We start from the raw sequence: 23,202 nt of genomic DNA, 5'->3' as shown, positions 1-23,202 counted from the left end.
CCCCAGTTTATGTACTGAGCATGACGTCACATGGTATGGAATGTCCCTTTGGCCAGTTTGGGTCAGCTGTCCTGGCTGTGCCCCCTCCCAGCTTCTTGTGCACCTCCAGCCTTCTCAGTCGGTAGAGCATGGGAAACTAAAAAGTCCTTGGCTAGTGTAAGCATTACCTAGCAACAACTAAAACATCAGTGTGTTATCAACATTATTCTCATCCTAAATCCAAAACACAGCACTGTACCAGCTACTAGGAAGAAAATTAACTCTATCCCAACCAAAACCAGGACAAATATGCATGTGCTTTGCTAGGTAGATGCTTCATTGCAGTAGAGCCATCTCCTTTGCAGGCTGCAGAAATAAACACAGGGCAGAGCAATCACACTTGAGCTAATTTTAGACATGTTCAGCAGAGACATCTACATTTGAGCTCGCCATCCTAGGGTCCTTTTACGGGTAATGGAGAGAAGTGGACATGGTGTCTCTCATCCTAAGACCAAAAAAAAAAAAAAATTAATTGTCCCATTTCTTTCTGTGGGGTATAGACAAAACCTGTGGTGACAAACTCAAACCCAGACTTTTTGTAGACAGACTTTTACACTTAGTCAAATGAGGGTGGGGAGAGGTGAGGTAGATGACAGAGGAAGGCAGTACTGAAGGGCTAGTTCAAAAATTGGCTTGAGATACTTTGTGTTCCCGTGACTTCTCAGATGGTGGACTCTCATGATCGGATCATACGCAAATTTTGCCTGAGTCTCATCTATTTCAGGCATGTGATATCTGTGGAGAAATCCTGTATCTCATGCTCTCCCCTGGTTTTCCTAAGCACTGAGCTGAGTCTTCTGACACAGTGAAGCAGCTGATGCATGTCAGTGCAGTTGCCCCCTACAAGGGTGCTCAGCAGCACCCGCTTGGTCCTGTAAAACCAGAGCAACCAAATAGCCATAGTTTCCCATGTAAGATCTCATGAGCATTGAGTACCCCCATCCTGTGGCTCTTCACTCCCTTTTGCCAGTCAGCTGCCACTGACCCACCACGACTGTTGAAGGATGCTGAAAACATTTCATGCCTTTTCCAAAAATGTAAGGAGAGCAGTCCTTGGAAAATGTAATTAAAAACATAAAGTTTGAAACTTTAAAATTAACACAGTCTTTTTTACCCTGGTTGGAACTGATTTGCAAAAGGAAACCATGTACTAGTTTTCAGTATCTCTGCCTGGAAACAAAAAATGTCTCTTCCCTGGAGGGCCCTGTTATTTTCTCCAAGGAAGTTATTGAACCTCATTTCAATTTAGGTAATACAATATGTATTTACTGACTATGATAAGCAGAAAATTTAAAATGTGAATTAAGTCTTAAAAATAAAAAGTCTAATTATTTTAAAACAAATCACAAGATATCCTTCAATCATCTAAGGAAAAGTAACATAAGGAAAGACATACAGCCATCAGGTAGTGGGGAAGAAGATAGGATTAAAAAAAATCTACTTCCAAAACCAATTAATGCTTTTTGTCTGATCTATCAAGAAGGGTGATCATGTTGAGCACTGGGATTCATAGACAGGAAAGGTTAATGAGGATGTGGGTTAGATTAATGTAAATAACTACAGGTGCAGTGGACACAAAATACTATGAACTTATGGTATCAAAGTCAAGCCAGACCCATCTGATAGCTTTCTGTGATAACTAATTAAAGAAAATGTAATAAACCTGATAAATCTGTATTTTCAGCTGGATGCTTGAAATGGTGGCACATGGAGAATTACTGTTTCAGTTCAGGAGGAAGGGAGTTTTCAGCAGTAGCTAGGAAATTGCTAAAGCGAGTATCACAATAAGTTACACTGAAAGTAGAAGCATCAGGCTCAAGGGCAGTTCCCAGCTGAACTTTTTAATGTATTTTAACTCCCATGCTTTGGCACAGAGTAGGATTGCACTAATTCAGCATGAGCTGAACTTTAGGAAACACTGCCAGTGCAAAGGATAATCAGGATAATAAACAGATGAACAGAAAGACTCACAAATTTTTTTCCGTAAGATGAGAACTTGCTGATCACAGCATGACCATCAGATGCCAATATAATCCAGCTGTGACAAAGACACATTTGTTTCTAGTCTGTATCAGGTGATGTTTCCAGCAGAGATGAGGAATTACCTCGCAAGAACATGGCTTGTTTACCTGAGCAAGAACACTGGGAGAGGATATACTTGCTGTCTATAAATAGATCAAGTAGAAACAAGTGAAGGAAAATAGCTGTCTAAGTCCGGGGTAAGTTTTGATGCAAGAACCAAAGTGTTTAGACTGAACATGAATAAATTTAACCTGAAAATCAGGAAAAAAAGGAAACCGTTCGTGAAGTGTGATTCTGTAGTAGTCTTCCAGAGAGCGTAGTATGAACAAAATACCTAGCCAATGTTAAAGTGAATCTGGACAATAGGGTTGTGTCATATATATGCTCATGGCAGCAGGGGGTTGAACCTGATGCCCTTGAGGTTCTTCTTAATTTTGTAATCCAGTTTTCCTAATCCCCGGCAGATAGTAGATAGGATCATAAAGATGGTAATGATTTTTTTCAGTAAGGTACTTTTTGTATTTCTGTGAAAATTCTCTGAAGTCAGAATTGTTCTTACACAGTAATGCGACTCATCGCAGTCTTCTGGAATATTGTATCATTTAAAGCATTTCCAGTACCTTGCTCAGAATGTTTCATACTTTTATGTGAAATCCTTTGTTGGGTCCACAATGAAAACATGACAGTTGATTAGTCCTCATCATGCAGGAACTTAGGGAGATTCACAATTAGCAGGACTAACTCCTGGTCTACAGTAGATCATGCTTGTGGAATGACTCTGCTTTCATTCCCATTTTTCTCCTGCAGCACAGAGTCATCCCTGAAAGGAGGGATTACGGAGGCAGCACTCTCAGTGTAGCAATAAACTTCTCTTACTTTATATCTATTAAGTATATTTAATTAAACTGTGCTAAGCTATATACTTTAACTTGGAAAGGACCAATTAAAGACTTAAAGGGTGTGGTTCATCTCACTTGACTTCAGATGTTTGCATTGCACACATTTACATCTGAACTAGTTACATTATGCTCCCTGTGTGCTCAGTGGAGAGACTTTTAGGGCATGATAATTCTGACCAATTTTAGCCATCTACACTAGGGTAGGATAAATTGCAACCTAGAATTTCCTGTTTCTCTCCATGGAGTATAAAAGAAACTTGGAGAAAACAGTTCAGTCCTTTTTACACAGCGGGTCATGAACTTCAGGAATTTATTGCCATAGCAGGTTCTGGAAGCAGGTTGTACCAGCAGACTCAAAAAGGGAGTAGGCAAATACGTGAACAGTGGGTCCATAAGCAGATACTAAACAAAACAGGCAGGAACATACTCCCAGACATCCCCAGCAGCATGGTGTGGATGCCTGGGAAGTAGGAGGCTAGATGTCAGAAAGTGACTGGGCTCACTTGCTCTTTTAAAATAGCACCATGTCCTGCTGTTGCTATCAGAGGTAGTACTGGGCTGGATGGACTGTTGATCTGACCCAGCAGAGCATCCCATTTGTCTTTATATACTGTCCCTGTATTTCCAAATGTGCCCAGTGGCTCATTTGGTAATAAACATCTAATGCATCTAACTATAAATCATATCCTAATACTCCTGAGTTATTTTATGTTTCAAAATATGTACATAACATCTCTACTCTTTCTTCAGTATTTCTTTCTAACATCTCTGCTTTCTTGCATCTCACTAGTATGAGGAAAGTGGGTTTTGATTGCTATAGATGGAACCTTACTTTTTTTCCAAGTGCTCATTTCTACAGAGACTTTTTTTCTTCTCAGTAAGACAGTAAGAACTTGCATATGCATCTCTTGCGCAGTATCTTAGCTTTTCTATAAGAGCGTTCATGTGTAAAAGAGCTTCCAGTGAAAATAAAGTTCAGTTAATGCAATACAATCTCTTCTACTTTCTTCCCTCCTGTCTTCCTGCCTTTCTTCCTCCCTCCCTGCCTTCTTCCCTTCATCTCAGCAAAACGCCTGGCTCTTCAAGCCCTTCAGATCCTGATTCAGACCAACAATTTGCTTTTCATTGGTGTTTGGGCAACTAGTTAATTATTGAACTGCCAGCTGCTCTGCTTCCTGTAGCATCATTGATTGAACCATGATTACATGTAAGCTGTGTAGTCTGTGAGTTTCTTACTATCTAAAGCATCATCCTGATTTAATGTATCCTGTCTTAAATCCATCCTTTGTACTACGTACTCATTGAAGGTTGTGGTGGTGTAGCTGTGGCTAATGAAAACCTTTTTCTCTAGGACAAAACGACTGGACAGCTCTCTCACTACCTTATGCACCGTATGGAATCTCTCAAAATGAAAGATTATTTTCCTGTTTGATTTTGATAAAAAATACAAAACTTCTCATGCTTTTGTAGTGTTAGGCTATTTAAGCATGCATCTACAATAGCATTACAGTACAAATCAGGAGTGTGTGTGCAACGTGAATCTCCTAGTTGCCTCCATTTGCTGTACTATGGTTCGTAGCCTGAAGTGGTTTTAGAGTACCCAGCTGGATTGGTTTTGGATGAAGGTAACCTGGAAACTGCTCTGCAGGAGCACACTTAGTGTAATCCGGCTGCTAATCGGCTTCCGGTCCGTGGGTTATCGTAGATGTTGGGTCCTCAGCTCTACTGTTTGCTGAAGTAGATGTATGGCTGGAAATTAACCAGCTACATATTATAATTATATTAGGTACAGTTAATCTCCCTTTCCATCTAACAAGCCCAGAATATATGTAAGCCATCTGGCTGCTTACATGAGCTTGTGCTCGTCTAAAAATCAAAGACAGTATTTTAGAAACATTCAGTCACTGGATTTATTGCTCTTCCTGTCCTCCTGTATTTAAGCCTGAGATGTCTCTGATCAGTCTGTTGTCTAGGAGTGGGACTGTAACAAATACTGAGCTAGTTCACAAAAACCTCTGTGGCTCTGAGAGCGTTTTGATGGATGTCTTCATGGAAATCTGTTGAAAGTTTTTGCTATACCTGTATAGCTCTTTGGTCAATTACTTAGAAATGAGGCATCTCTCCGAACTTTCTACTTCGAACTGCCCTCCTTTAAAACGGGCAATATTTAAATGGTAGGTAGCTGTCTCACTGTTAGATATTGACCTAATTACCATAATTGTACGTGGCCTCCTGACAACTGCTAATGTACCTACCCTCATGGTAACTGTGAAGCAGAGCAGTGTTACTTTTGGGCATATATATAGGTGAACATAAGAGGACGAAATGATGCCATTACAGGAAATATGGGAACTTGCATTTCTGTTGTTCTACTACATTTTGATCTTAAAACTGGGAATTCTCCCAAAATAAGTTTTCTTTAAATTATTGAAAACATTATTGTACTTTGATATTGGATATTTACATATTACAGTGTACTGGCAGAATTTCCAAAGACATGGTTATACAGAAACAAATGCCAATCCCAGACAAATTGCTTAAAAAGTGTATCTGAAGCTGTGAGTTAACTGCTTTCTTAAGATTTTAATTTCTCCTTATGTTTCTGTATCTATATTTAAAAAGGCCAAGGAAAAAAAAGGAAGTTTTTAGCCGTATCTGGAATCAGTAGGAGAAAGAAAAGGCGGAGCGAGTGGCTGTGTGGTGCTTAGTTGCCTGCTGGGGTTAAACCACAACAACAGGCATTTCATTTTTTATATTCATAGTCCAATGATGACTCTCATTCGTGTATACAAATGTCTTGATATCACTGGCTTTATATTTTGTTCTAGAGCAATTTGAAGTTTAGTATTGCACTTTGAAATACTAGACAAAAGATAAATTCTATCAGTTTCCCCTTGTGCCAGTTCCTTCAATTCAGTATTATTTTAAAGGCTTCATTCTGCAGCAGTGTTAGCCAAAGTGAAAATAAACTTTTGTAGGTTTCTTATGTAAAGAAAGCTCAGTATCAAAGTTACTGTCTCTTCTTCAGGAGACAACTATTTTCTCTCCAAAAGAGAATACATACAGAGAATTGGCAAAGAGCTGGTTAAGGAAACCTGAAACATGCTAAGTTGTTCTTTTAAAAAATCACATGCTAGGCCTCCAGAAGTGCTCATTACACTGCCAGAGTAAAGTCTAAACCTAACTGTGCTAAGTATGTTTAAAATTTGTCCAATTGACACAATATTTATGAATAGCTCAGTCTGTTAATATGATGTTAATTCTGGTCAGAAAGTGTCTAGTACTATGGTGGTGAGAGCACAGAAATTGAAACAAGGATTGCTGAAATAAGAGTAGTTAATTAGCATTTGCAACTGTATTAACCAACACATGTCCATTTCTGTGTGGCTTAGACTAAACAATTACCCTGACAATACTCTTCCTTTTCTTTTGCTGTTTTCTATTTTTTTTTTAAATTTTCTTTTTATTTCACTAAGGATTGGATAAAAACTGTTTTAGGTCTTTTATGTGATTTCTTGTCTTGATTGCTAAGGCTGAGATTGCAGTACATTGATGTAGTAAACCCCCCTTTTCTATATTGCATCGTATAAAAATACAGGATATACTTTCAAAAATGAAACAACTGTAGCTGGTATTTTTATATCAACTTTATTAACATTTAGCTTCTTAGCAACTACATTAAAACATTTATTCAATATTATGTCAGCCAAACTAGCTTGATTCCTTGTATACAAGCAGGTGAAATCCAGCTTAATTTCTACAGATAATCAACAATTTGAAGAGTGTGTTTATAAAGTAAGGATTACATATTTAATTTTAAATGCTTTTTGTTTGTTGTAGTTTTCTGTTCTACAAGATTCAAACTTTTAGCTCAAATGGTGCTTTTTATCATGTTTGCAGACTACAAGAATAAAGCAGGAAAACTTTTATTTGTATGCCTTTGAGTTAGCGCTCATCTCTGTCATAGAGCAATTTTATATCTACCATTAAACATGCATTTAGAAACAGACATAAAGGGACTTATTCATATCTCAAAAGTGTATTTTCATGGTTTCATCACGCTTTGGATGAGGTTCTAAATGTATTTCCCAAATCAAAGGAGATATAAATTGAATCCAGTTTAATCTGTGACTGCAGTGTAGCCAAAAGCTCGTAGAAAAGACTGAATAAATACACATAAATCATCCTTGCCACTGAAGAAATGCAAAGATTCAAAATTTTTTTCCACCATAAAATTGGATGCCCCATTTTGTCCCTCCATCTCTTGACTGAAGTCATCACTTTGTTATTTGAGTCTTTAAAAATGTTGTACCATAAGAGTTTCTCTTCCCCCAATGAATCTCGTTTCCCCCATCTTTCCCTGCAATGGAATTTCTCACTCCTCTTCTGGGTTCTGATTTGAACAGCTGCACTTTATCTTCTTGGTGGCTGCTGAGGAGTATGGCGATTCCTCAAAATAAAGATACCTGACCAAAGTCTGCCTCCTCCAGTGACTGTATCCCCACTGATGAAATGTGCCTTTGCTGAGTAACTGGTTTTAATTCTTCCTACAGTTTCCCAGATCTTCCTTTCATAGCCTAACATCATAGAAGCAATAACATTAAGGAAGAATTACAGCTAGTAATAACCATTGTATTAATTAAAACTTGTCAGTTAGCCTTATGGTTCCCTGTGCTGTTGCAAAGATGGGCAGACAACTGAGGCATCAAGACCACTAGGTTATAAGTCACTCAGTTCTAATTGCCTTGTCCATCTACATGGTCCTGTGATTCACTGTGTCAGCCTTTCAGGGGTTGTTGCTGGTGTAAGACTTATGGAGTGAAAATGTTTACCTTAGGTCCTCCTGGTTTCCCTGAATCTTTCCAGGATTTTGATACAGTCTTACATACTCTTTCACAGTGTATGTCCTTCTCATGGTCATAACTTCATGCAATCACAAGGCTACCTCTTTAGAAGCCACTAGGGCTAAAAAAGTTGCACACATAGACCAGCATGTACCATTTGAGAAGCCTAGAGTATCCTGCCTTGCCTCCATCTGCCAGTCCAAAAGACACAGGTTTCCCACAGGTCTTGTGTTGTATCTGCCCATGCAGATGTCTTGATAGTCCAGAACATCCCAAATAGTACTGGATGCCTCTGTTTAAGCAACTGAATCTTAGGTCACAAGTGGACATTAGCACTTCTGACATCTAATGCTATGTGTCAGGATCTGGAGCAGCTTTCTGCTCCATAGGGGTGGGGTTCAGTTGCTTGAGCATAGATGTCTGCTGCCATTCGTGTTGTGGAATGCCCATGACATTAACACTGCCTCACAGGTTGGACACAAGATTCACAGATGACCCATACTCTTCTGTAGTAGCAGATCTAGGTTAGGCAGGATCTCTCTCAGACCTAAGTTGGCATTAGTGTTGGGATTCAGTTGCCTAGAAGTAGGCCTGTAATACCATTTGGATAGAACCATACCACCACAGAGCCGGCTTTAAGCAAAAGGGGGGAAAAAAACAAGTCAGGCAATAGTTCCCTCCTGCCCTGATCATTGAGCAGTTTTGCAGCTAAAACAGACTCATGATCAACTAAGCTGATCCCAATAAGTCATGACTGTTGAGCCAAGATAAAGTTCATATGCATCCTGTAGCTTGGTACTAGCAATAGCAATACTGTATTTACTGGGCTATAATCCCCTTTTTTATTAGTCTGCAAACTGTGAGCTGTCACTCCTGAATCTAGCAATGATGTTGTGAATCCTACGGTTTCTATGGATCAGGACCAAGCAGTGATTCTTTTTGGAGCTGTTAGCTCTTTCTTGCCTGGTACGGCCTCCTGATAAGCTGTATAGGTCTGAGGGTAGTCCACAGGGTATAGGGTATAGCTATTCCTCAACTTGCTCAGCACTTAATACTCTTCTATTCGGTACAAATTATGAAGTATAAAAGTATAAGTAGGATTACAGCTACAGGATGTAGAGCCAAGTCCAAAATTCCTGCAGCTGAAGGGGACCACACAAGAGGGATTCCCATCACGAATGACACCCCGCCTTGTCTTTTGCAGTAGTTTGTGAGTAATTTGTTTGCTATTGCAGCTCACTGTAATCATTGCTTTTGTGGCTTGTTTTACAACTAACTAGACTTCAGATGTTACAGTTGAATGCTTTATTATCTGCAACAATCACGCAAAAGCTACTCCAAAAGTTACTGGATTAAAGTTAATTTAGTATGCAGTTTCAGTGATTTTTGCAATTTGAGCATTACTTGTAAAGGTGTATAATTGAAATCACATCCTTCAGTCATTTCTATTACATGCGCACAAAACAGAACATTTCAGGCAGGTTATACACAATGAGATCGTTTGTAGTGATTGCTTTATATTGAGTATGCATGCAAACACAGCTGGATCTCACATGAACAGTTGCAGACTGATTAGAAAAAGAAGGCAGAATTCCATATTCACATCTGGTCAAATTGTAATCTAAACAGTTGTCTGAAGTTTGAAAACTGGTACCTTCACATATGTATTGCTTATCCTGATCAGCTGCTTTGTGCATCCCTGTAGAGGGCTGACTGGAATTTTCCATCTTATTCCATAGCCCATTGTCATTCATGCACAGCTCTAATCTCAGAATGATTAAATTTCATAGCCAAGGTTATAGCAGAGTAAACTCGGGTTATCATGTTGTGAGTGACTGAGTTAGATTTGGGCATGAACAACCGAAATGTTTGGTTTAAAAAAAAAAATCTTTGTAGAGATAACCTCAGGTGAGTCCCCTTCATTCTGGGTTGCGTTTGCCTATATTATAGCACAGAGCTTTGATACAATAATTTTGTTTTGACCTTGCTTAATGATGTTCAGCTTTGCCCTGTGCGCACATACGAGTCTTGTTGCATGCCATTGTCTGTCTGACAGCCTGAAGTTTTTGCAGTCATTAAACGGTGTTGCTTACTTCATATCATTATTTTTGTTTGATCCTCATTCATTTGGGGCTGCTGTGTTGTATGATCTCTGACAGCTTGTAATATATTGGTTGCATATACATTAACTGAATTTATAATTCCTGTGCCAACTGTGTAGGACCAAATACCTCCATATTACTCATTGGTACCCTCCACTGGTGGAGATTTCTTCGAATTCCTTCTTTGCTGTTGCTGCCCAGTGGCTGTTTTTTCTCACAGAGGAACTCACAATGGGAAAAGCTATCCACCAGCACATTCATCCAGAAATACCTTCTGAAGCCATTTGGTGGGTAGCACCCAGTCAAACCACCACTGCCATGGTGTTCTCATACCTCTGATTGTCATTACCTTGTAGTGATGTACCTGGGCACTGCAGCAGTTACTGTTCTGTTGTGAGATTGATGAAGAACCTGTCAATTTATATTTGCAACCATGGAGCTGTTATCTTTGGGTGCTGAAAAGGGAGAGGGTCTAGTTTATGTAGTAGAAACATTTACTATAGTACATATTAAATAATTCTGTACCGATTGCTTAATGTCTTCTCCCAGAGGGGGCTACCTTTCTATTGTTCTAGCCTCTTCAAAGTGACTTTTCTTGTGAACAAATTGGGTGAGATCCCCATGGTATGCTCTGGGGACCACCTATTGTTGTAGTTCATTTTTCTGCTGAGCCCACACTACTGTATTGATACTCTTAAATATGTTGAGCTTGGTAATTATGCCTTTCACTCACTCTGTAATTTCTGGGTCACCGTGTGAAGTCTCCCAGGAGCACAACCTGCTCCTTTTTGTACAGAGTGAACTGACTGACTTTCCTTGGTTTTGTGGTAACGTGGCCTCTACTGCTCCTGGAGGGGTAACAAAGTAGAAATAAAGTGGCCATGCTGGAACAGCATCCCCAATGTGGCTACCTCTGCCAGCCTTTTTTGAGTGTTGAAGAGGTCAGGTTTTGTCCTGATCTCCACTCCTATTGCTGCACCTTCTTTAACAACTTGGTTAAAGAATTAATCATATCTGCAAACATGGATATAAAATCCTGGGGAAAAATAAACAAACCCAGAATAGATCTGAGCTCATGCAGACTTGTAGAGCAAGGAGCTTCGTATTAATTTTGCTCATTGTTGATAAGGTGATTAGCCTACTCCTAAATATTTTACTCTTTCCTGTACCACTTGACCTGTTCATCAATTCATTTAGAATTGTGCTCCCAAAGTTATGGCTTACACTTGTTTAATTAACTCTTTCAGCTCTGAGTCTGGCTGTGGGTTAATACATCATCTGTTCATGAAATTACATGGATTCGATCAGCCTCTGATAATTTTTCCCATGTTTGGATGCTATGATTATTGCATAAAGCTGGAGCACAGTGAAATCCTTTGGTGATGGGTGCACATAAAGGGGTACTGCTGCCCCGTAAATGTAGGGAGAAATTCTTCCCAGCCTTGCCCTGATAACAAGATCACAAAGACAGCATATGCTAAATCTGTTATGCGAGACTCCGGCATTTTTGCTACAACAGGTGTGGTTTATGGTGTAACAGAATTCATTGCTCAAAATTCAACCATTAGCCAGTAAATTCTGCTGTCTGCTTTTATGATAGGCCAGACTGGAGCATCAGAAATGCCTGATCTTCATGCAATTATTTGTTGCTCCAATAAGCTTTTCTCTGTGGTTTGGGGATATTTTTACTGCTTCTGTGGCTGATGGTCAGGACTCAAACACTTTGGCATGAATATTCCTGCAATATAATTTCTTTTGGGACCATAGCTGGGGAAAACCCTCTACCCATTCATCTCTAGGTGAACTTCTGGGGCTTTTAGGGCAGCTCATTAATGTACCTCAGTAATAATTTCTGACTGCTAGCCTGTCAGCCTTTCCCAACTCTACAAACATGTATTTGCCAAATCCAGTATCAGTTGATGTTCTTGTAATAATGGTATGACAGGGATTTCTTGCTGTCTTTCTCCTGGGAAACTCTCAGCATTAAGTTGCACACAAAATGTTCCAGTACATCTCCAGGAACAGATACATGCTTCAGTTGCGTCCATTGATGAAGATGTCCCTGCTTATTGCAGGAGGGTTGGACTAGATGACCTTTAAAGGCCCCTTCCAACCCAAACCATTCTATGATTCTATGATGATTCTGTGAATTTATTTTGAATCTGCTGGTGTGCTCAGGATAAGATTCAGGGTTGATAATTAACACCAGAGCATAGGGCTTCTACTCTGGGTGCTTTAAATGCAAGGCTAGTGGTAATGAGTAACCTGGGTTCTTTATTCTATAATCACCCAAAATTATAGGTTGTCGTCAACGTCTTTCCAAGCTGGGTTGTTGGTTTAGCTAATTAGATTAGGCCAAGCAAGCTGAAATCTTTTTGTCATTTCCTTGTCCGTCGGGCGCACATATTGATGGTGGGCTTTAGTCTTATTTGTGTTTACTTCTATCTCTTGCTAAGAAAATTTTTCTTTCTAACACACTATTTTAATTATATGTCATTGGCTTTTTTGTTTGTTTAGCTTCTGCTAACTGAGACTTTCCAAAGCAATTCTCTTCATGTGCTTCCACTAAACCATCAGAAATACATTCTTTCTCCCTGTGAAACACTTGGGTTGCCAAACATAGTTCCACAGTATGTAGAACAAGCATTTCCAAGTGCTATATTGAGGGGGTTGAATATACATAGATGGGTGTTTGCCTTACCTGTGTGCATCTACCAGAAAACCAGATGATTGACATTAGTCACCTCTTCCAGAATTTTTACCAGTAAAGGTATTGGCAATGTTTGCCTTTTATATATTTATTTAGTTCTTTTGATTCTGTATTTAACCAAAATTAGTTTCTTTTTTTAAAGTGATGTCATTAAAGAGTATGTATGTTACTGTGGTTGTTCTCCTCACTATGACTTTTTAGAGCAACAGGCTTATCTATCTTCTCTTTCGGCTTCTGCCTTAGTGCAGGGGAGAGTTGTGAGTTCGGTGGCTTTTGGCTTCTGAAGCTCTGTTCTGTAGTTTGAGAGCTTCCTGCAGGCAGTCCTCTACTCCTTCTTCAGTTGTTCTGTTTCCTTCTCCATCCAGTTTGTGCAAACCTTCATGAAACCAAAGGTTTGGAGCCATAATGGATGTCTTCTCCTCACCGGTACTATTACAAATACTGTCTTTTCCAGTTTTTAGCATCCATTTAATCTCAGTGCTCTCACTGGGCATTATTTTATCAGTTTTATTTATTCTATGTATATATTTGATATATTAGTTTTATATGAGTTTTATGAGAGTTTTATATGCTTAACTTTTTTGCTCACTACTGTTTCTAGCACCGTGTTACTTTCTCTCTAAGCACAGTGTGACTTAAAATCCATTAATGTTCCGTTTGCTTTTTGGGCTAGTAATGTATTCAGTTGCCACAACCTGTACCACCGTTCCCATTAAGGGTTCCTCCAAAGTCATGGTGCTTTTTTCATCCTCCTTGTTCAGCACATTTGTCTGATGATTATCAACTCTTGCAAAGTGGTATTATTGTCTTGGTTTGTGCTGTTTACTACACCCTGTGCAGTTCTGTGTGCTTGCATTTGTGGATTACAACTAAGTTCTCCTTGTCTTTTTCCCTTCTATCTTTTTTGCAGTATTTTGTGTACTTGAGTATGTCAACAGGATTGGAGCCTGGCCTGTCCTCAAAGAGGTTCATGCTCTCATAGAGGGCTTTGCAGGTCAGTCTCAGTTCTGGACTTTTTACATGTTTATGTAGCTCCAGCACACCCAAAACAATTTTGATAGCAATGATTGTATCTTGGTCTTCCCCTAAATACTGCCTGAGCATTGTGTCCCAGATTCCAATCAGAGTCAAGTCTTTTTGCAGGGACTATTTTAGCTCCCTTCAGTACTGCAAGATTGTCTCTCAGCTTTAAATCACTCAGACTGCTCTGTACTTTTATCTTCTTTTTGTACTCTGTTTAAGAATCTCTCATATCTTTAATATTCACATGGGTCACAACATTCCTTGAACTATTTTTGTGCAGTTCCGTAATTAATCTTTTCTGTCAGAGGTAACGGAAAATGATTAAACACATCAAGTGTCTCAGAAGCACTTGTTGTCAGAAATAAAGCTATTTTTATCTCGTCTCCCATTGCTTCTCAAAGTCAAATGCCGCTTAATTCTTTTCCAGATGACCTTTATATTTTCAGACTGTTACGTCTCAGGAGACTTCAAACTGCTTTCCCAGCCCACTCATCTCCTGGTGCTTTAGTTTATTTGGACAGGATGTCGACTCCAGTGGTTGTGCCAGCCTGCCTGTGTGGTGAGCGGAGGGGAACAGGCACTTCTCATCTCACTCTTGTCTGGGCATTAAAAACGGCTTGGGCGAATTGTGGCCTAGAAGCTTTCCCCTCTGCCGTGCCTGTGAATTGCTCAGATGCAGGTGGTGACAAAAATGAGGTGAGATGCGTCCCCTCCCCTGAAGGTGTACGCCTCTGATGGTGACGGTGGGATTTGCAGAGTGCATTGCACAGTCCAGCTGCCTTCCCTCTGGCTGCCACACCACAGGGTGCCTGCTGAGCAAGTGGCCTTTCAAGGCAGGGTGGGTCTGAGAGAGCCTTAACTCACGTCCCGTGCCATAATGTCTAGGCTTTCTGTACTTCAAAGGAGAGGTTTCCTACAGCAGTCACCTGACACAAGAAGATCAAGGGGGTTTTGGTTTCCTTCTGTCACATCGCGGTCACTTTGTGTCTCTCCCCTGTGTATCTATCTGTGATAATATTCACTTATGCTTATACATACAGTATGTGGAAGTACAAGCCTTCCCAGACTTTCATCTGCTTTTACACTTTTCATAAACTTCAAATTCAAAGTGTAAAAATAACTCTTATCTCCTTTCTTATCTTTTGGGGGTCTTTTTTGTTTTTTTCCTTCTACTAATGTTTTTGGAGTACCTGCAATGCATCTTGATGCCTGTGGCTTAGCTTCGTGCTTTCAGGTTACTTTCTTTTTATTCTCATGCTAGCAAATCTCCTCTATTTTGCCTGTGATGGGGATAAAGGGTTTTTTTATTTAGCTGCTGTGCCTTCAGACAAGTATTTAATGCCATCTTTGGTGGTTTTTCTGTAGAGGTGAGTATCATACCAAACAGAGGTATTGTTCTGGAGTTAATACACTGCTCTACAACTTAAGGTACCTGGTTTAATTTTTCTTCTTCTACGCATGTCATAATATCTCTGTTCCCAATTCTTAAAATAGGAATGGTATTGCTTCCTGCCTTATGTATGGCAGGCATAAATTCGTTCATGTTCATAAGGCATCAGCAAGTTACAGTGACCAGCACAGTGTGAAAAACAGTGACTAAATTGTACTGAGAAAGGAATCAGAACAAAACAGTGTAGTTCAGGTGTGTGATCAATACTTAAAGCTATAATTGTAGCAAATTTTACATTAAGTGGTTATAGACTTAAAAATGTTCACTTGGTGTTCTATGTACCATTTACAAGCCTAATTCTGGTCCCAGGTTGTCGAGATTGGTAAAAATAGCAAATTTATTGTATCAATCATTTGTGGTAAACATGGTTAACAGACTAAAAAGAAAAGTAGAAAAATACATATTTGAGAAGGAATTAGAGAGGGAAAATGAAGTTACTACATGACTAACATACTATCTATAGCAAAGTCCTGTGCTTTATACATGAAGATATTATCTTACCAGTTTTGAAATATGGGAAGAACCTTAAGCAATTTTTAAATACCTGTATCTGTTACTCAGTGTTAAGAATATAATTTGCTTGTGAAAGAGAACGTTTGCACAAAGACACTGTGGGTAAAACCTACTTGACTTTGGATCTAAGGGTGAAACATTACATGAAATGTGACATCCTTTGTTGTAGCTTTCAATTAAAATACTTGCTTTTGATGATGCAGGGGAAAAAACACATTATATTTTTCCCCTTCTTGATACAAGGCACATTCTGACTAATCATGTACTAGACTTTCCCATGTCATTCCAATAATTATATCAATTTCAGAAGGGCTTTTGATGTAGGACTGAATAATGACGTTTTTGTTGGAGGTACATCAGCCTGGTTTCTAGTAATCAAAAAGCCTTTGCACATCTTTTCCAATTAACTCTTCTCTTTGTATTGCTAAATGAGTTTCAGTAACACTTTCCTATTCGGTTTCGTTAACATGCAAATAGAGAGTTAATACAGCATAGTTCATCTCAGCATGGAGAGCAGGTTATTTGTGCAGTTTATTTGTTAAATGAATGGTATTATTATTGGTTGAGAAGCCACACAACTTAAAATTGAGACCACTTGTTCTAGAGTAATGAACACAAATTATGGAATCATGATGTTCCCAATTACAATTCTTGATTTGCTCTTGTGAAGGTTATGCATCATGATAGATGTAAGTACCGAGAACTTGCGGAATGATACATATCAGTGCCAGTCTCAGGAAGGTCTTAATGATCTTGGGCAGGAATTTAGATGAGTAGTCAGGCAAACAAATGTCTGTGTATTACTAAATTGACTTTACCTCATAATTCTTGGACTGTGTAGATCTGTCCTGCAATAGAGTAGGACATGACTGTGTCAGATTATGAAGTCTGTTTGCCTGTGTTGAATTATTTCTGCTATCGCTGCAGGAATTTGGACTTTGTAGGACTAACCCATGCTATGGCATTGCAGGGGGCTTTTCTGCCTTGGAAATGTGTTTGACACTTCACCAAGGCTGGATTCTGGCATTATTGACTGACTCATGCAGGGATCTCTTTAGGGCTGATCTAACATGATCAATATCAGAGTTTCACAAGATGAGTATAGGTAGAGCGTGGTCTGAATAGATATATTGGGTGGGAAAGTCAGGGGAAGAAGACCATATCAATTTGAAAACAGGACTGTACTGGAGCCTGAAACCTGAGTGAAGTACAGACATACAAATGGACTTAGCTAAGGACAAGCTACATCTTGTCACTTTCTTTCATTTTCATGGTGATATAAAACTTCATGATTTTCTTAGTGATGTAAGCATTTTAAGGGTAAGGTAAATGCTATTTAAAAGATTTCCTGACAGTCTGTTCCTGAAGAATAGACGCTAGTAAGCACGGAGAGCCCCCATCCTAATTCGCAGCTTTCCCAATACCAGCTTAGCTCAAGTCTCAGCAGGTTCAAGAACGTAGGGTAGTATCCCCCAAACAGGTATCAGCTAAGTGTTTGTTATGTAACAATATGTGCTACTCTCTGAAAGCAAGTAATAATGACAAGATTACCCAAATTCAGCAGCCTGGAAACCAGCACGCAGCTTTTAGCAGTTAGTTCTGCTCGTAACACGAGTGACTGCACAACTCTTCCTAGAGCCAGTTTGTAACCAGCCTTTTTTAGTAAGGTTTTCCAGTCAAGCCAAGTGATCTGTCAGCACTGCACATCTGTCTGAGCTAACAAGGAGCAAAGTAAGACCCCTCAGCACCTTGCAAAACGAGGGACATGGAGTCACCATGCTGTGTCAGTATAAGCACTGAAGTGTGGATTGCCATGGTCTTAAACCTAGTCAGCTGTGAACTAAAAATAGGTACCAATAGGTAAGTCACTGAGATCAGGAAGTAATATTTCTGATAAATATAAAGGAACTGATGGTAGATTGGTTCCTACTTGTTTTCTTTGTATATGATCTGGGAGGCTAAACTCCAGTTGTAGGTAATAGACATCTAAGAGGTTTCAGTTGTCCCAGCAAAGGTATAGTGTCCTTTGAGCTGCCCTAGGATATTCTGCCTGGCCTCCAGTTGCTGCTCCAGAAGACCAGGGTCTCCCATTGGGTCCTGAATCATATCTGCCACCCTCATTCAGGTAAGGCATCTCAAAAAAGTCTAGGGACCTACATTAAATCCTACCACTAATCCATACAGTTATTGGGACCTAGTAGTGGTCCTGCTGAATGCAACGGTATGGCTGCTGTACTGTACTGGGGAATCACTCGCTAGGCTCCGTTAAGTAGATTGACTTGGAGTGGGATCCCATTAGCTCAGTGTAAGTAGTGCTGTGTGAGACCTCCCTGGCTATTTAGGACATCTGCATGGAAATGGCAGATGTGACGTAGGCCTGTATCGTTCTGGCAACTAGATGTTGTATCATCTAGGCAACTAGATGACTCTGTTCAGGCAGCTGAGTTGAGCCTGAGATCTCCATTGCCTATACTGGGAGCTTGGGCATCTAGCTCACATGTGGACAGTGAAATACACAGTGTCTTCAGCTCAAAATGAGTCCCACCCTAGGAGTGGGATTCATTTGCCTGAAGATAGGTATAGGTGTAAATTATCATTTGACACATCCTATAGTGTCCCAGGTGTTTCTGTGGGACTGAGAGATCTGACTTAGGATTTATGGGAGACTCAAGCTTTCTGAAACTGCAGTTAGAGGCTAGAATACTCTGAAGTCTCTAAAACTGCATTAGACACCTAATTTTAGGCAAATGAATTCTGTCCCAGATTTCCATAGAGACTCTCTGCTCTGTCACTGGCTTCTTCCAGCTTTATTTCTGTGCATTTTTGAACCACTTCATTAATCTATGTCCACAGAGCCTGGGGACTTTGATGCACTATTTTCTATGTTTAGCTGTTTTTTTAATGGAAATAGTATAATTCCACTTCATGCACACTCCAGGGGGCAGATATTTAAGTGGGCTGCTTCTTGCCTGCTTTCATCTGTCCATAGAACATGTCTAAACTAAATAACAGGTTTTGTCTGTCATCAGTGGAGAGAGATGGACTCCCAAAGAGTGACTCACCCTGCATATCTTAGACACCAGTCTTCTCATTTTCTATAGAGGCAGACTAGATGACCCGCTTAGAAAGTAAAGTTGAATGAGATAATCCCACATTGTTACACTTCATATTTTTTCATTGCAATGAGGGATGAACAGCACCTCCTTATCTGTGGAGAGGGATAACCTGTGGGATTCCCTTCCTCCTTGCTTCATGGTAGAATCAGTCCAGGCTACTAAAATGCTGGAAGATCTCTCTCCACTGATGGGAGTAGGGAGGGCCAAGAGTTATGGGGCAAGTCTTCCATAGTCCTTGAGGTGCTCTGTGGGTAGGCAGCATACTTGCAAGTGCAGATGACAGAGATGAAATTGTGTGTTTGAGAGTGTGCATAGTGGTATCTTAACATTTGAGACAGGAAATCTGGAGATGAGTCAGGTCCAACAGAGGAAGCACCTTTATGAGGGAAAATTTGGGTGTCCAAATTTGAGTTGCAAGTGGTGGCACATTTTTTCCCAATGGTATTTTAAAAATCATATTTAAAGTGTTGGGTGTGTAGCGTTTTGGTCATGGTGCGTAATGGCTTTTGTTCTTTCATCAGTGTAAAGGAGCTTCAGCGTGAAGTAAAATTAAGTCTGTGCTTAGGTCAGCTCTTATTTTGACATGAGGCTTTGAAGTGGTTACTATATTTAGTTTCTCACTAGCATCAAAATCCATTGTATTAATATAGACAGATGGTAGGACTGCATCACATTTATTTGAGCTATTGATGTATTATAGATGAGAGCATGTACATTGAAGTTTGCAACTGAGAGCTTGATTCAGATACACGCACATAGGTGTGTACTGTGGTTCACAGTTTCCAAGATGTTCTCTTTGGGTTTTGGTAACCACTCTAAAAGGGCATGGGTCTAGTCTCCTCTAGAGCCGATGTCACATCTGCACAGGTGTTTTATATACCCCATGATGACTCAAAGGCAGCAGGTTTCTGTATGGGGGCAGCTGAACTGAGCCTTGATTATTGATCTTACCTTTAGTTGTCCTTCACTTCCAGTTGTTTTTCTCTCAGCAGTGAAAATTACAATTCTGCAAAAACAGTAGAATGATAGAATTCATTATTTTTCCTGGGTAATTAACAGTGTCTATGTCAAAAATTATTAATAATCCTAATTGCTTAAGATTATTACTGGAAATCATTGTGGTTCAGCACTTGAATGGTAAGAGTGTATGAAAAGGAAACTATGAACAGCAGCTATCAATACATTAATGACAAAATTTGCCAACATACTAACTGCATGGAGTGGAATTATAAGGCTTTCTATATGGTTTATATGCCAGGGAGGGCTAAAAATGCGTGTGACATTTTGATTAATAATCTGTCATATATATTCATCACTCCTGTGACTTTGTATGGCAAGAATGGAGGTTCATGACATCACAGCACATATGAACAAATACTAACTGATAAGTCTCAAAATGCAAATGTAAACTGGGAATAGTTATTAGGTAGGCTTTATTCTAATGAATAGATCTCATATTTTTTACCTTTTTATCAATGACCTAGAAAAAAGCATTACAATTTCTACTAATGTGTAGATGGCAAAAAGATGGAATGTTGATTCATAGAGCAGTCAAAATTCTTTGATAAGGTAGGTGCAAAGAAAAAATACATTTTAGATGGTGAAGGGCTGCGGAGATATGGTAGTTTAAATGAGCGTATGCTCACAGTGTAATGCTATGGCCACATAAGCAGAAATAGTGTATTAAATTGTCTCTGGTTTTACTGCTGGCAAGACTACCACTGGCATATTATGTCCAATTCTGCTTCTGCAGTTTAAGACAGATGATGACAAATTGGAAGAGAATCACAGGAAGAGAATCGGTGAGACTGGTTAGAGGCCTTGAAGTTATGCCTGAAGATAATGCAAGGCTCCAGGAACTTAATCTATTTAGCTTTCAAAGGGAACATCAAGAGACTGTTTCAACTTACTCTGTAAGATCGTAGGAAAGAAATCTGGTAGAAAAGATCGCCTCACAGTAATAGATAAAATTATACCAAGACAAGCGGTTGAAATCTGATGCTAGGGGTAAATAGCAAATTTTAATAAAACAAATTAAATTGAATCATTGGAATAATTTTTCAGGAGCTGTGGTAAATTGTTTTTCACCAGACTTTTTTAAATCCAGATTGGTAGTTTTTCCTATACTGTGTGTTCTGGTTCAAAGAGGAATAAGTTCAAGGGTGTTTCTTTGTCCTGTATTGTTTGAGAGATTTGGGCAGTTCTTAAGAATAGACCTTCCTTCTTTATATATCAGTGAATCTACAGATAAAGTGATATTCCTATAATGAAAACATACTTTGAAACATGTTTAGTTAAATACATTTTTATTTTTGTAAATACTGGAAGTATGTCTGAACTCAATAACAGAAGTTAATAAAGGTGTCTAACTAGCTACCAAAAGTGTGTTCAGTGCCTGGAATAGTATCTCATGGAAAACTGAGATGCTGTTTTCCCCAACCAACTAGCGATTTCTAGTTGATATATGGTATTAATATGGTATTAAAGAAAAGTTAATTTAGGAGTTGTAAACTGCTGATGAATGAATAAGGCTGAGCCCTCAAATGCCATGTTTATGTGGTTACTACATGACACTGGACGTCAGTACTTGAGACTGATTGTGTTACTTAAAATGGAATTTCAGGTGCATTGATTACAGTCTTTCTTTTCAACAGGCCCATGCTAAAGTCTGGCATCTCTACAATGACCATTTTCGTCCAACTCAAAGAGGAAAAGTGTCTATTGCCCTTAGCTCCCACTGGATAAAACCTCAACGTATGACTGAAAAAAACATAAAAGAATGTCAAAAATCCCTTGATTTCGTGCTCGGCTGGTTTGCTAAGCCCATATTTATTGATGGTGACTATCCAGAGAGCATGAGGAGCAACCTCTCATCTCTGTTGCCTGAATTCAGTGAAGTTGAGAAGAAGTACATTAAGGGAACAGCAGACTTTTTTGCTCTTTCTTTTGGAGCTACCCTGAGTTTCCAGCTCTTGGACTCCCACATGAAATTCCAGCAGTTGGAATCAATAAGCCTGAGGCAGCTCCTTTACTGGATAAGCAGTGAATATAACAAACCCCAAATACTCATTGTGGAGAACAGCTGGTTTGTTTCTGGTAGCACCAAGAGAGATGATGCCAAATATATTTACTATCTCAAAAAGTTCATTATGGAAACTTTAAAAGGTAGGACTGAGGTTGTATTAATATGTGCTTGAAAAAATCATAATGCAAAGTAGCCTACAGAGACATGTTAAAGAACCAGGCTGAAAACTAATTTTAGTCTTTAACATTCATCTTGGCACTTGTGAAATGAGACTCCAAATCCCTTTCCTGGGTTTGTTCTTTTCAGCTCTTGAAGATCCTTAATATCTGCAGATAGCATTTAGTGAGCTTGATGCTGCTGTCTTTGAAGTAGGAAGTTTTCTGCTGTCTTTGGTGGGAGGAAGTGCAAAATATGTGTGAACTATACTCTCAATGAACTTAGGGAAATTAACTGTGTTATTTATTAATAGTTGTTTTCCATATCTTAGATGTATGAATGCATGTGTACAAAATGTAAGAATATATTTGTGGGAAGGTAAATACTATGCAATAGGAGTTCCTCTGAAGAAAACGTGAGGCTGAAAGAATACATTTTTAAATGAAAAATTGGAACCTTTTCATTCTGCATCTCAGTGTTGCCCTTGCACAAATTTTACATTGGTACATCTCTGGACATCAATCACAATAATCTGAATTTACATCAGTTTAAGGAGAACTGAATGTTTGAGGTTATACAATCTAAATTATTTAAATTGTTAACCTATTATTTTTTCCAAACAGTAAGAGAAATACACTACCTTGTATGAGAGTTTTCTCATTTTCTATTTTCCCATTTCCTTGTGGCAAAACAGATTTTTTCAATCTTAGTAATGACCAATAAGTTGTTTGGGTTCCCATTTCCACTTTCATTGTCTTTTAATTTCTTAATTTACAATTTAATAATTGATTTACTTGTCAACACTTTACTGTTCTGGTTTTAAAAACAGTATTATTGTAGCTGTTAGTTCAGACAAGATAGCCATTGTGTTACATTGCCATTTTCATACAGGGGATGAGCAAAAATGGCTTTCATTTTATTCTCAGCACTCATGAAGATGTAGAGGAGTTCCATGTTTCTTCCATCTGCTATTCCAGAAACCTAATTATTACAAATAAATTAAAAGGTGAATAAATACATGAGTCAGTGCATCCAAAATGGGAGGAATTAAATGTAAAACAGTTACTAACTATTGCAAGTACAGTATTACTAGTTTGCATGAAGCCAGATGAAGAGCTATAAGGGATTATATTCCCACTACCCATATTAGATAGAATCATAGAATAGTTTGGGTTGGAAGGGACCTCTAAAGGTCATCTAGTCCAAACCCCTGCAACGAGCAGGGACATCTTCCACTAGATCAGGTTGCTCAGAGCCCCGTCCAACCTGACCTTGAATGTTTCCAGGGATGGGGCATCCACCA

General features: G+C 39.1%; 1 protein-coding gene across 1 annotated transcript in view; it reads left to right on the top strand.

Moving 5' to 3' along the window:
* Positions 1 to 23,202, top strand: part of KL (klotho) — a gene marked incomplete at its 5' end in the record, with an annotated part of 52,003 nt that overhangs the window by 14,614 nt on the left and 14,187 nt on the right. Inside the window, one exon of the mRNA XM_009290270.1 lies at positions 21,373 to 21,883. Coding sequence (XP_009288545.1) covers positions 21,373 to 21,883 — 511 coding nt within the window. The remainder of the gene's footprint in view (positions 1 to 21,372; positions 21,884 to 23,202) is intronic.

This window comes from Aptenodytes forsteri, unplaced genomic scaffold (genome assembly GCF_000699145.1).
Source record: "Aptenodytes forsteri isolate BGI_AS27 unplaced genomic scaffold, ASM69914v1 Scaffold155, whole genome shotgun sequence".
Taxonomy (NCBI): domain Eukaryota; kingdom Metazoa; phylum Chordata; class Aves; order Sphenisciformes; family Spheniscidae; genus Aptenodytes; species Aptenodytes forsteri.
This window is presented reverse-complemented; position numbering and strand designations above follow the sequence as displayed.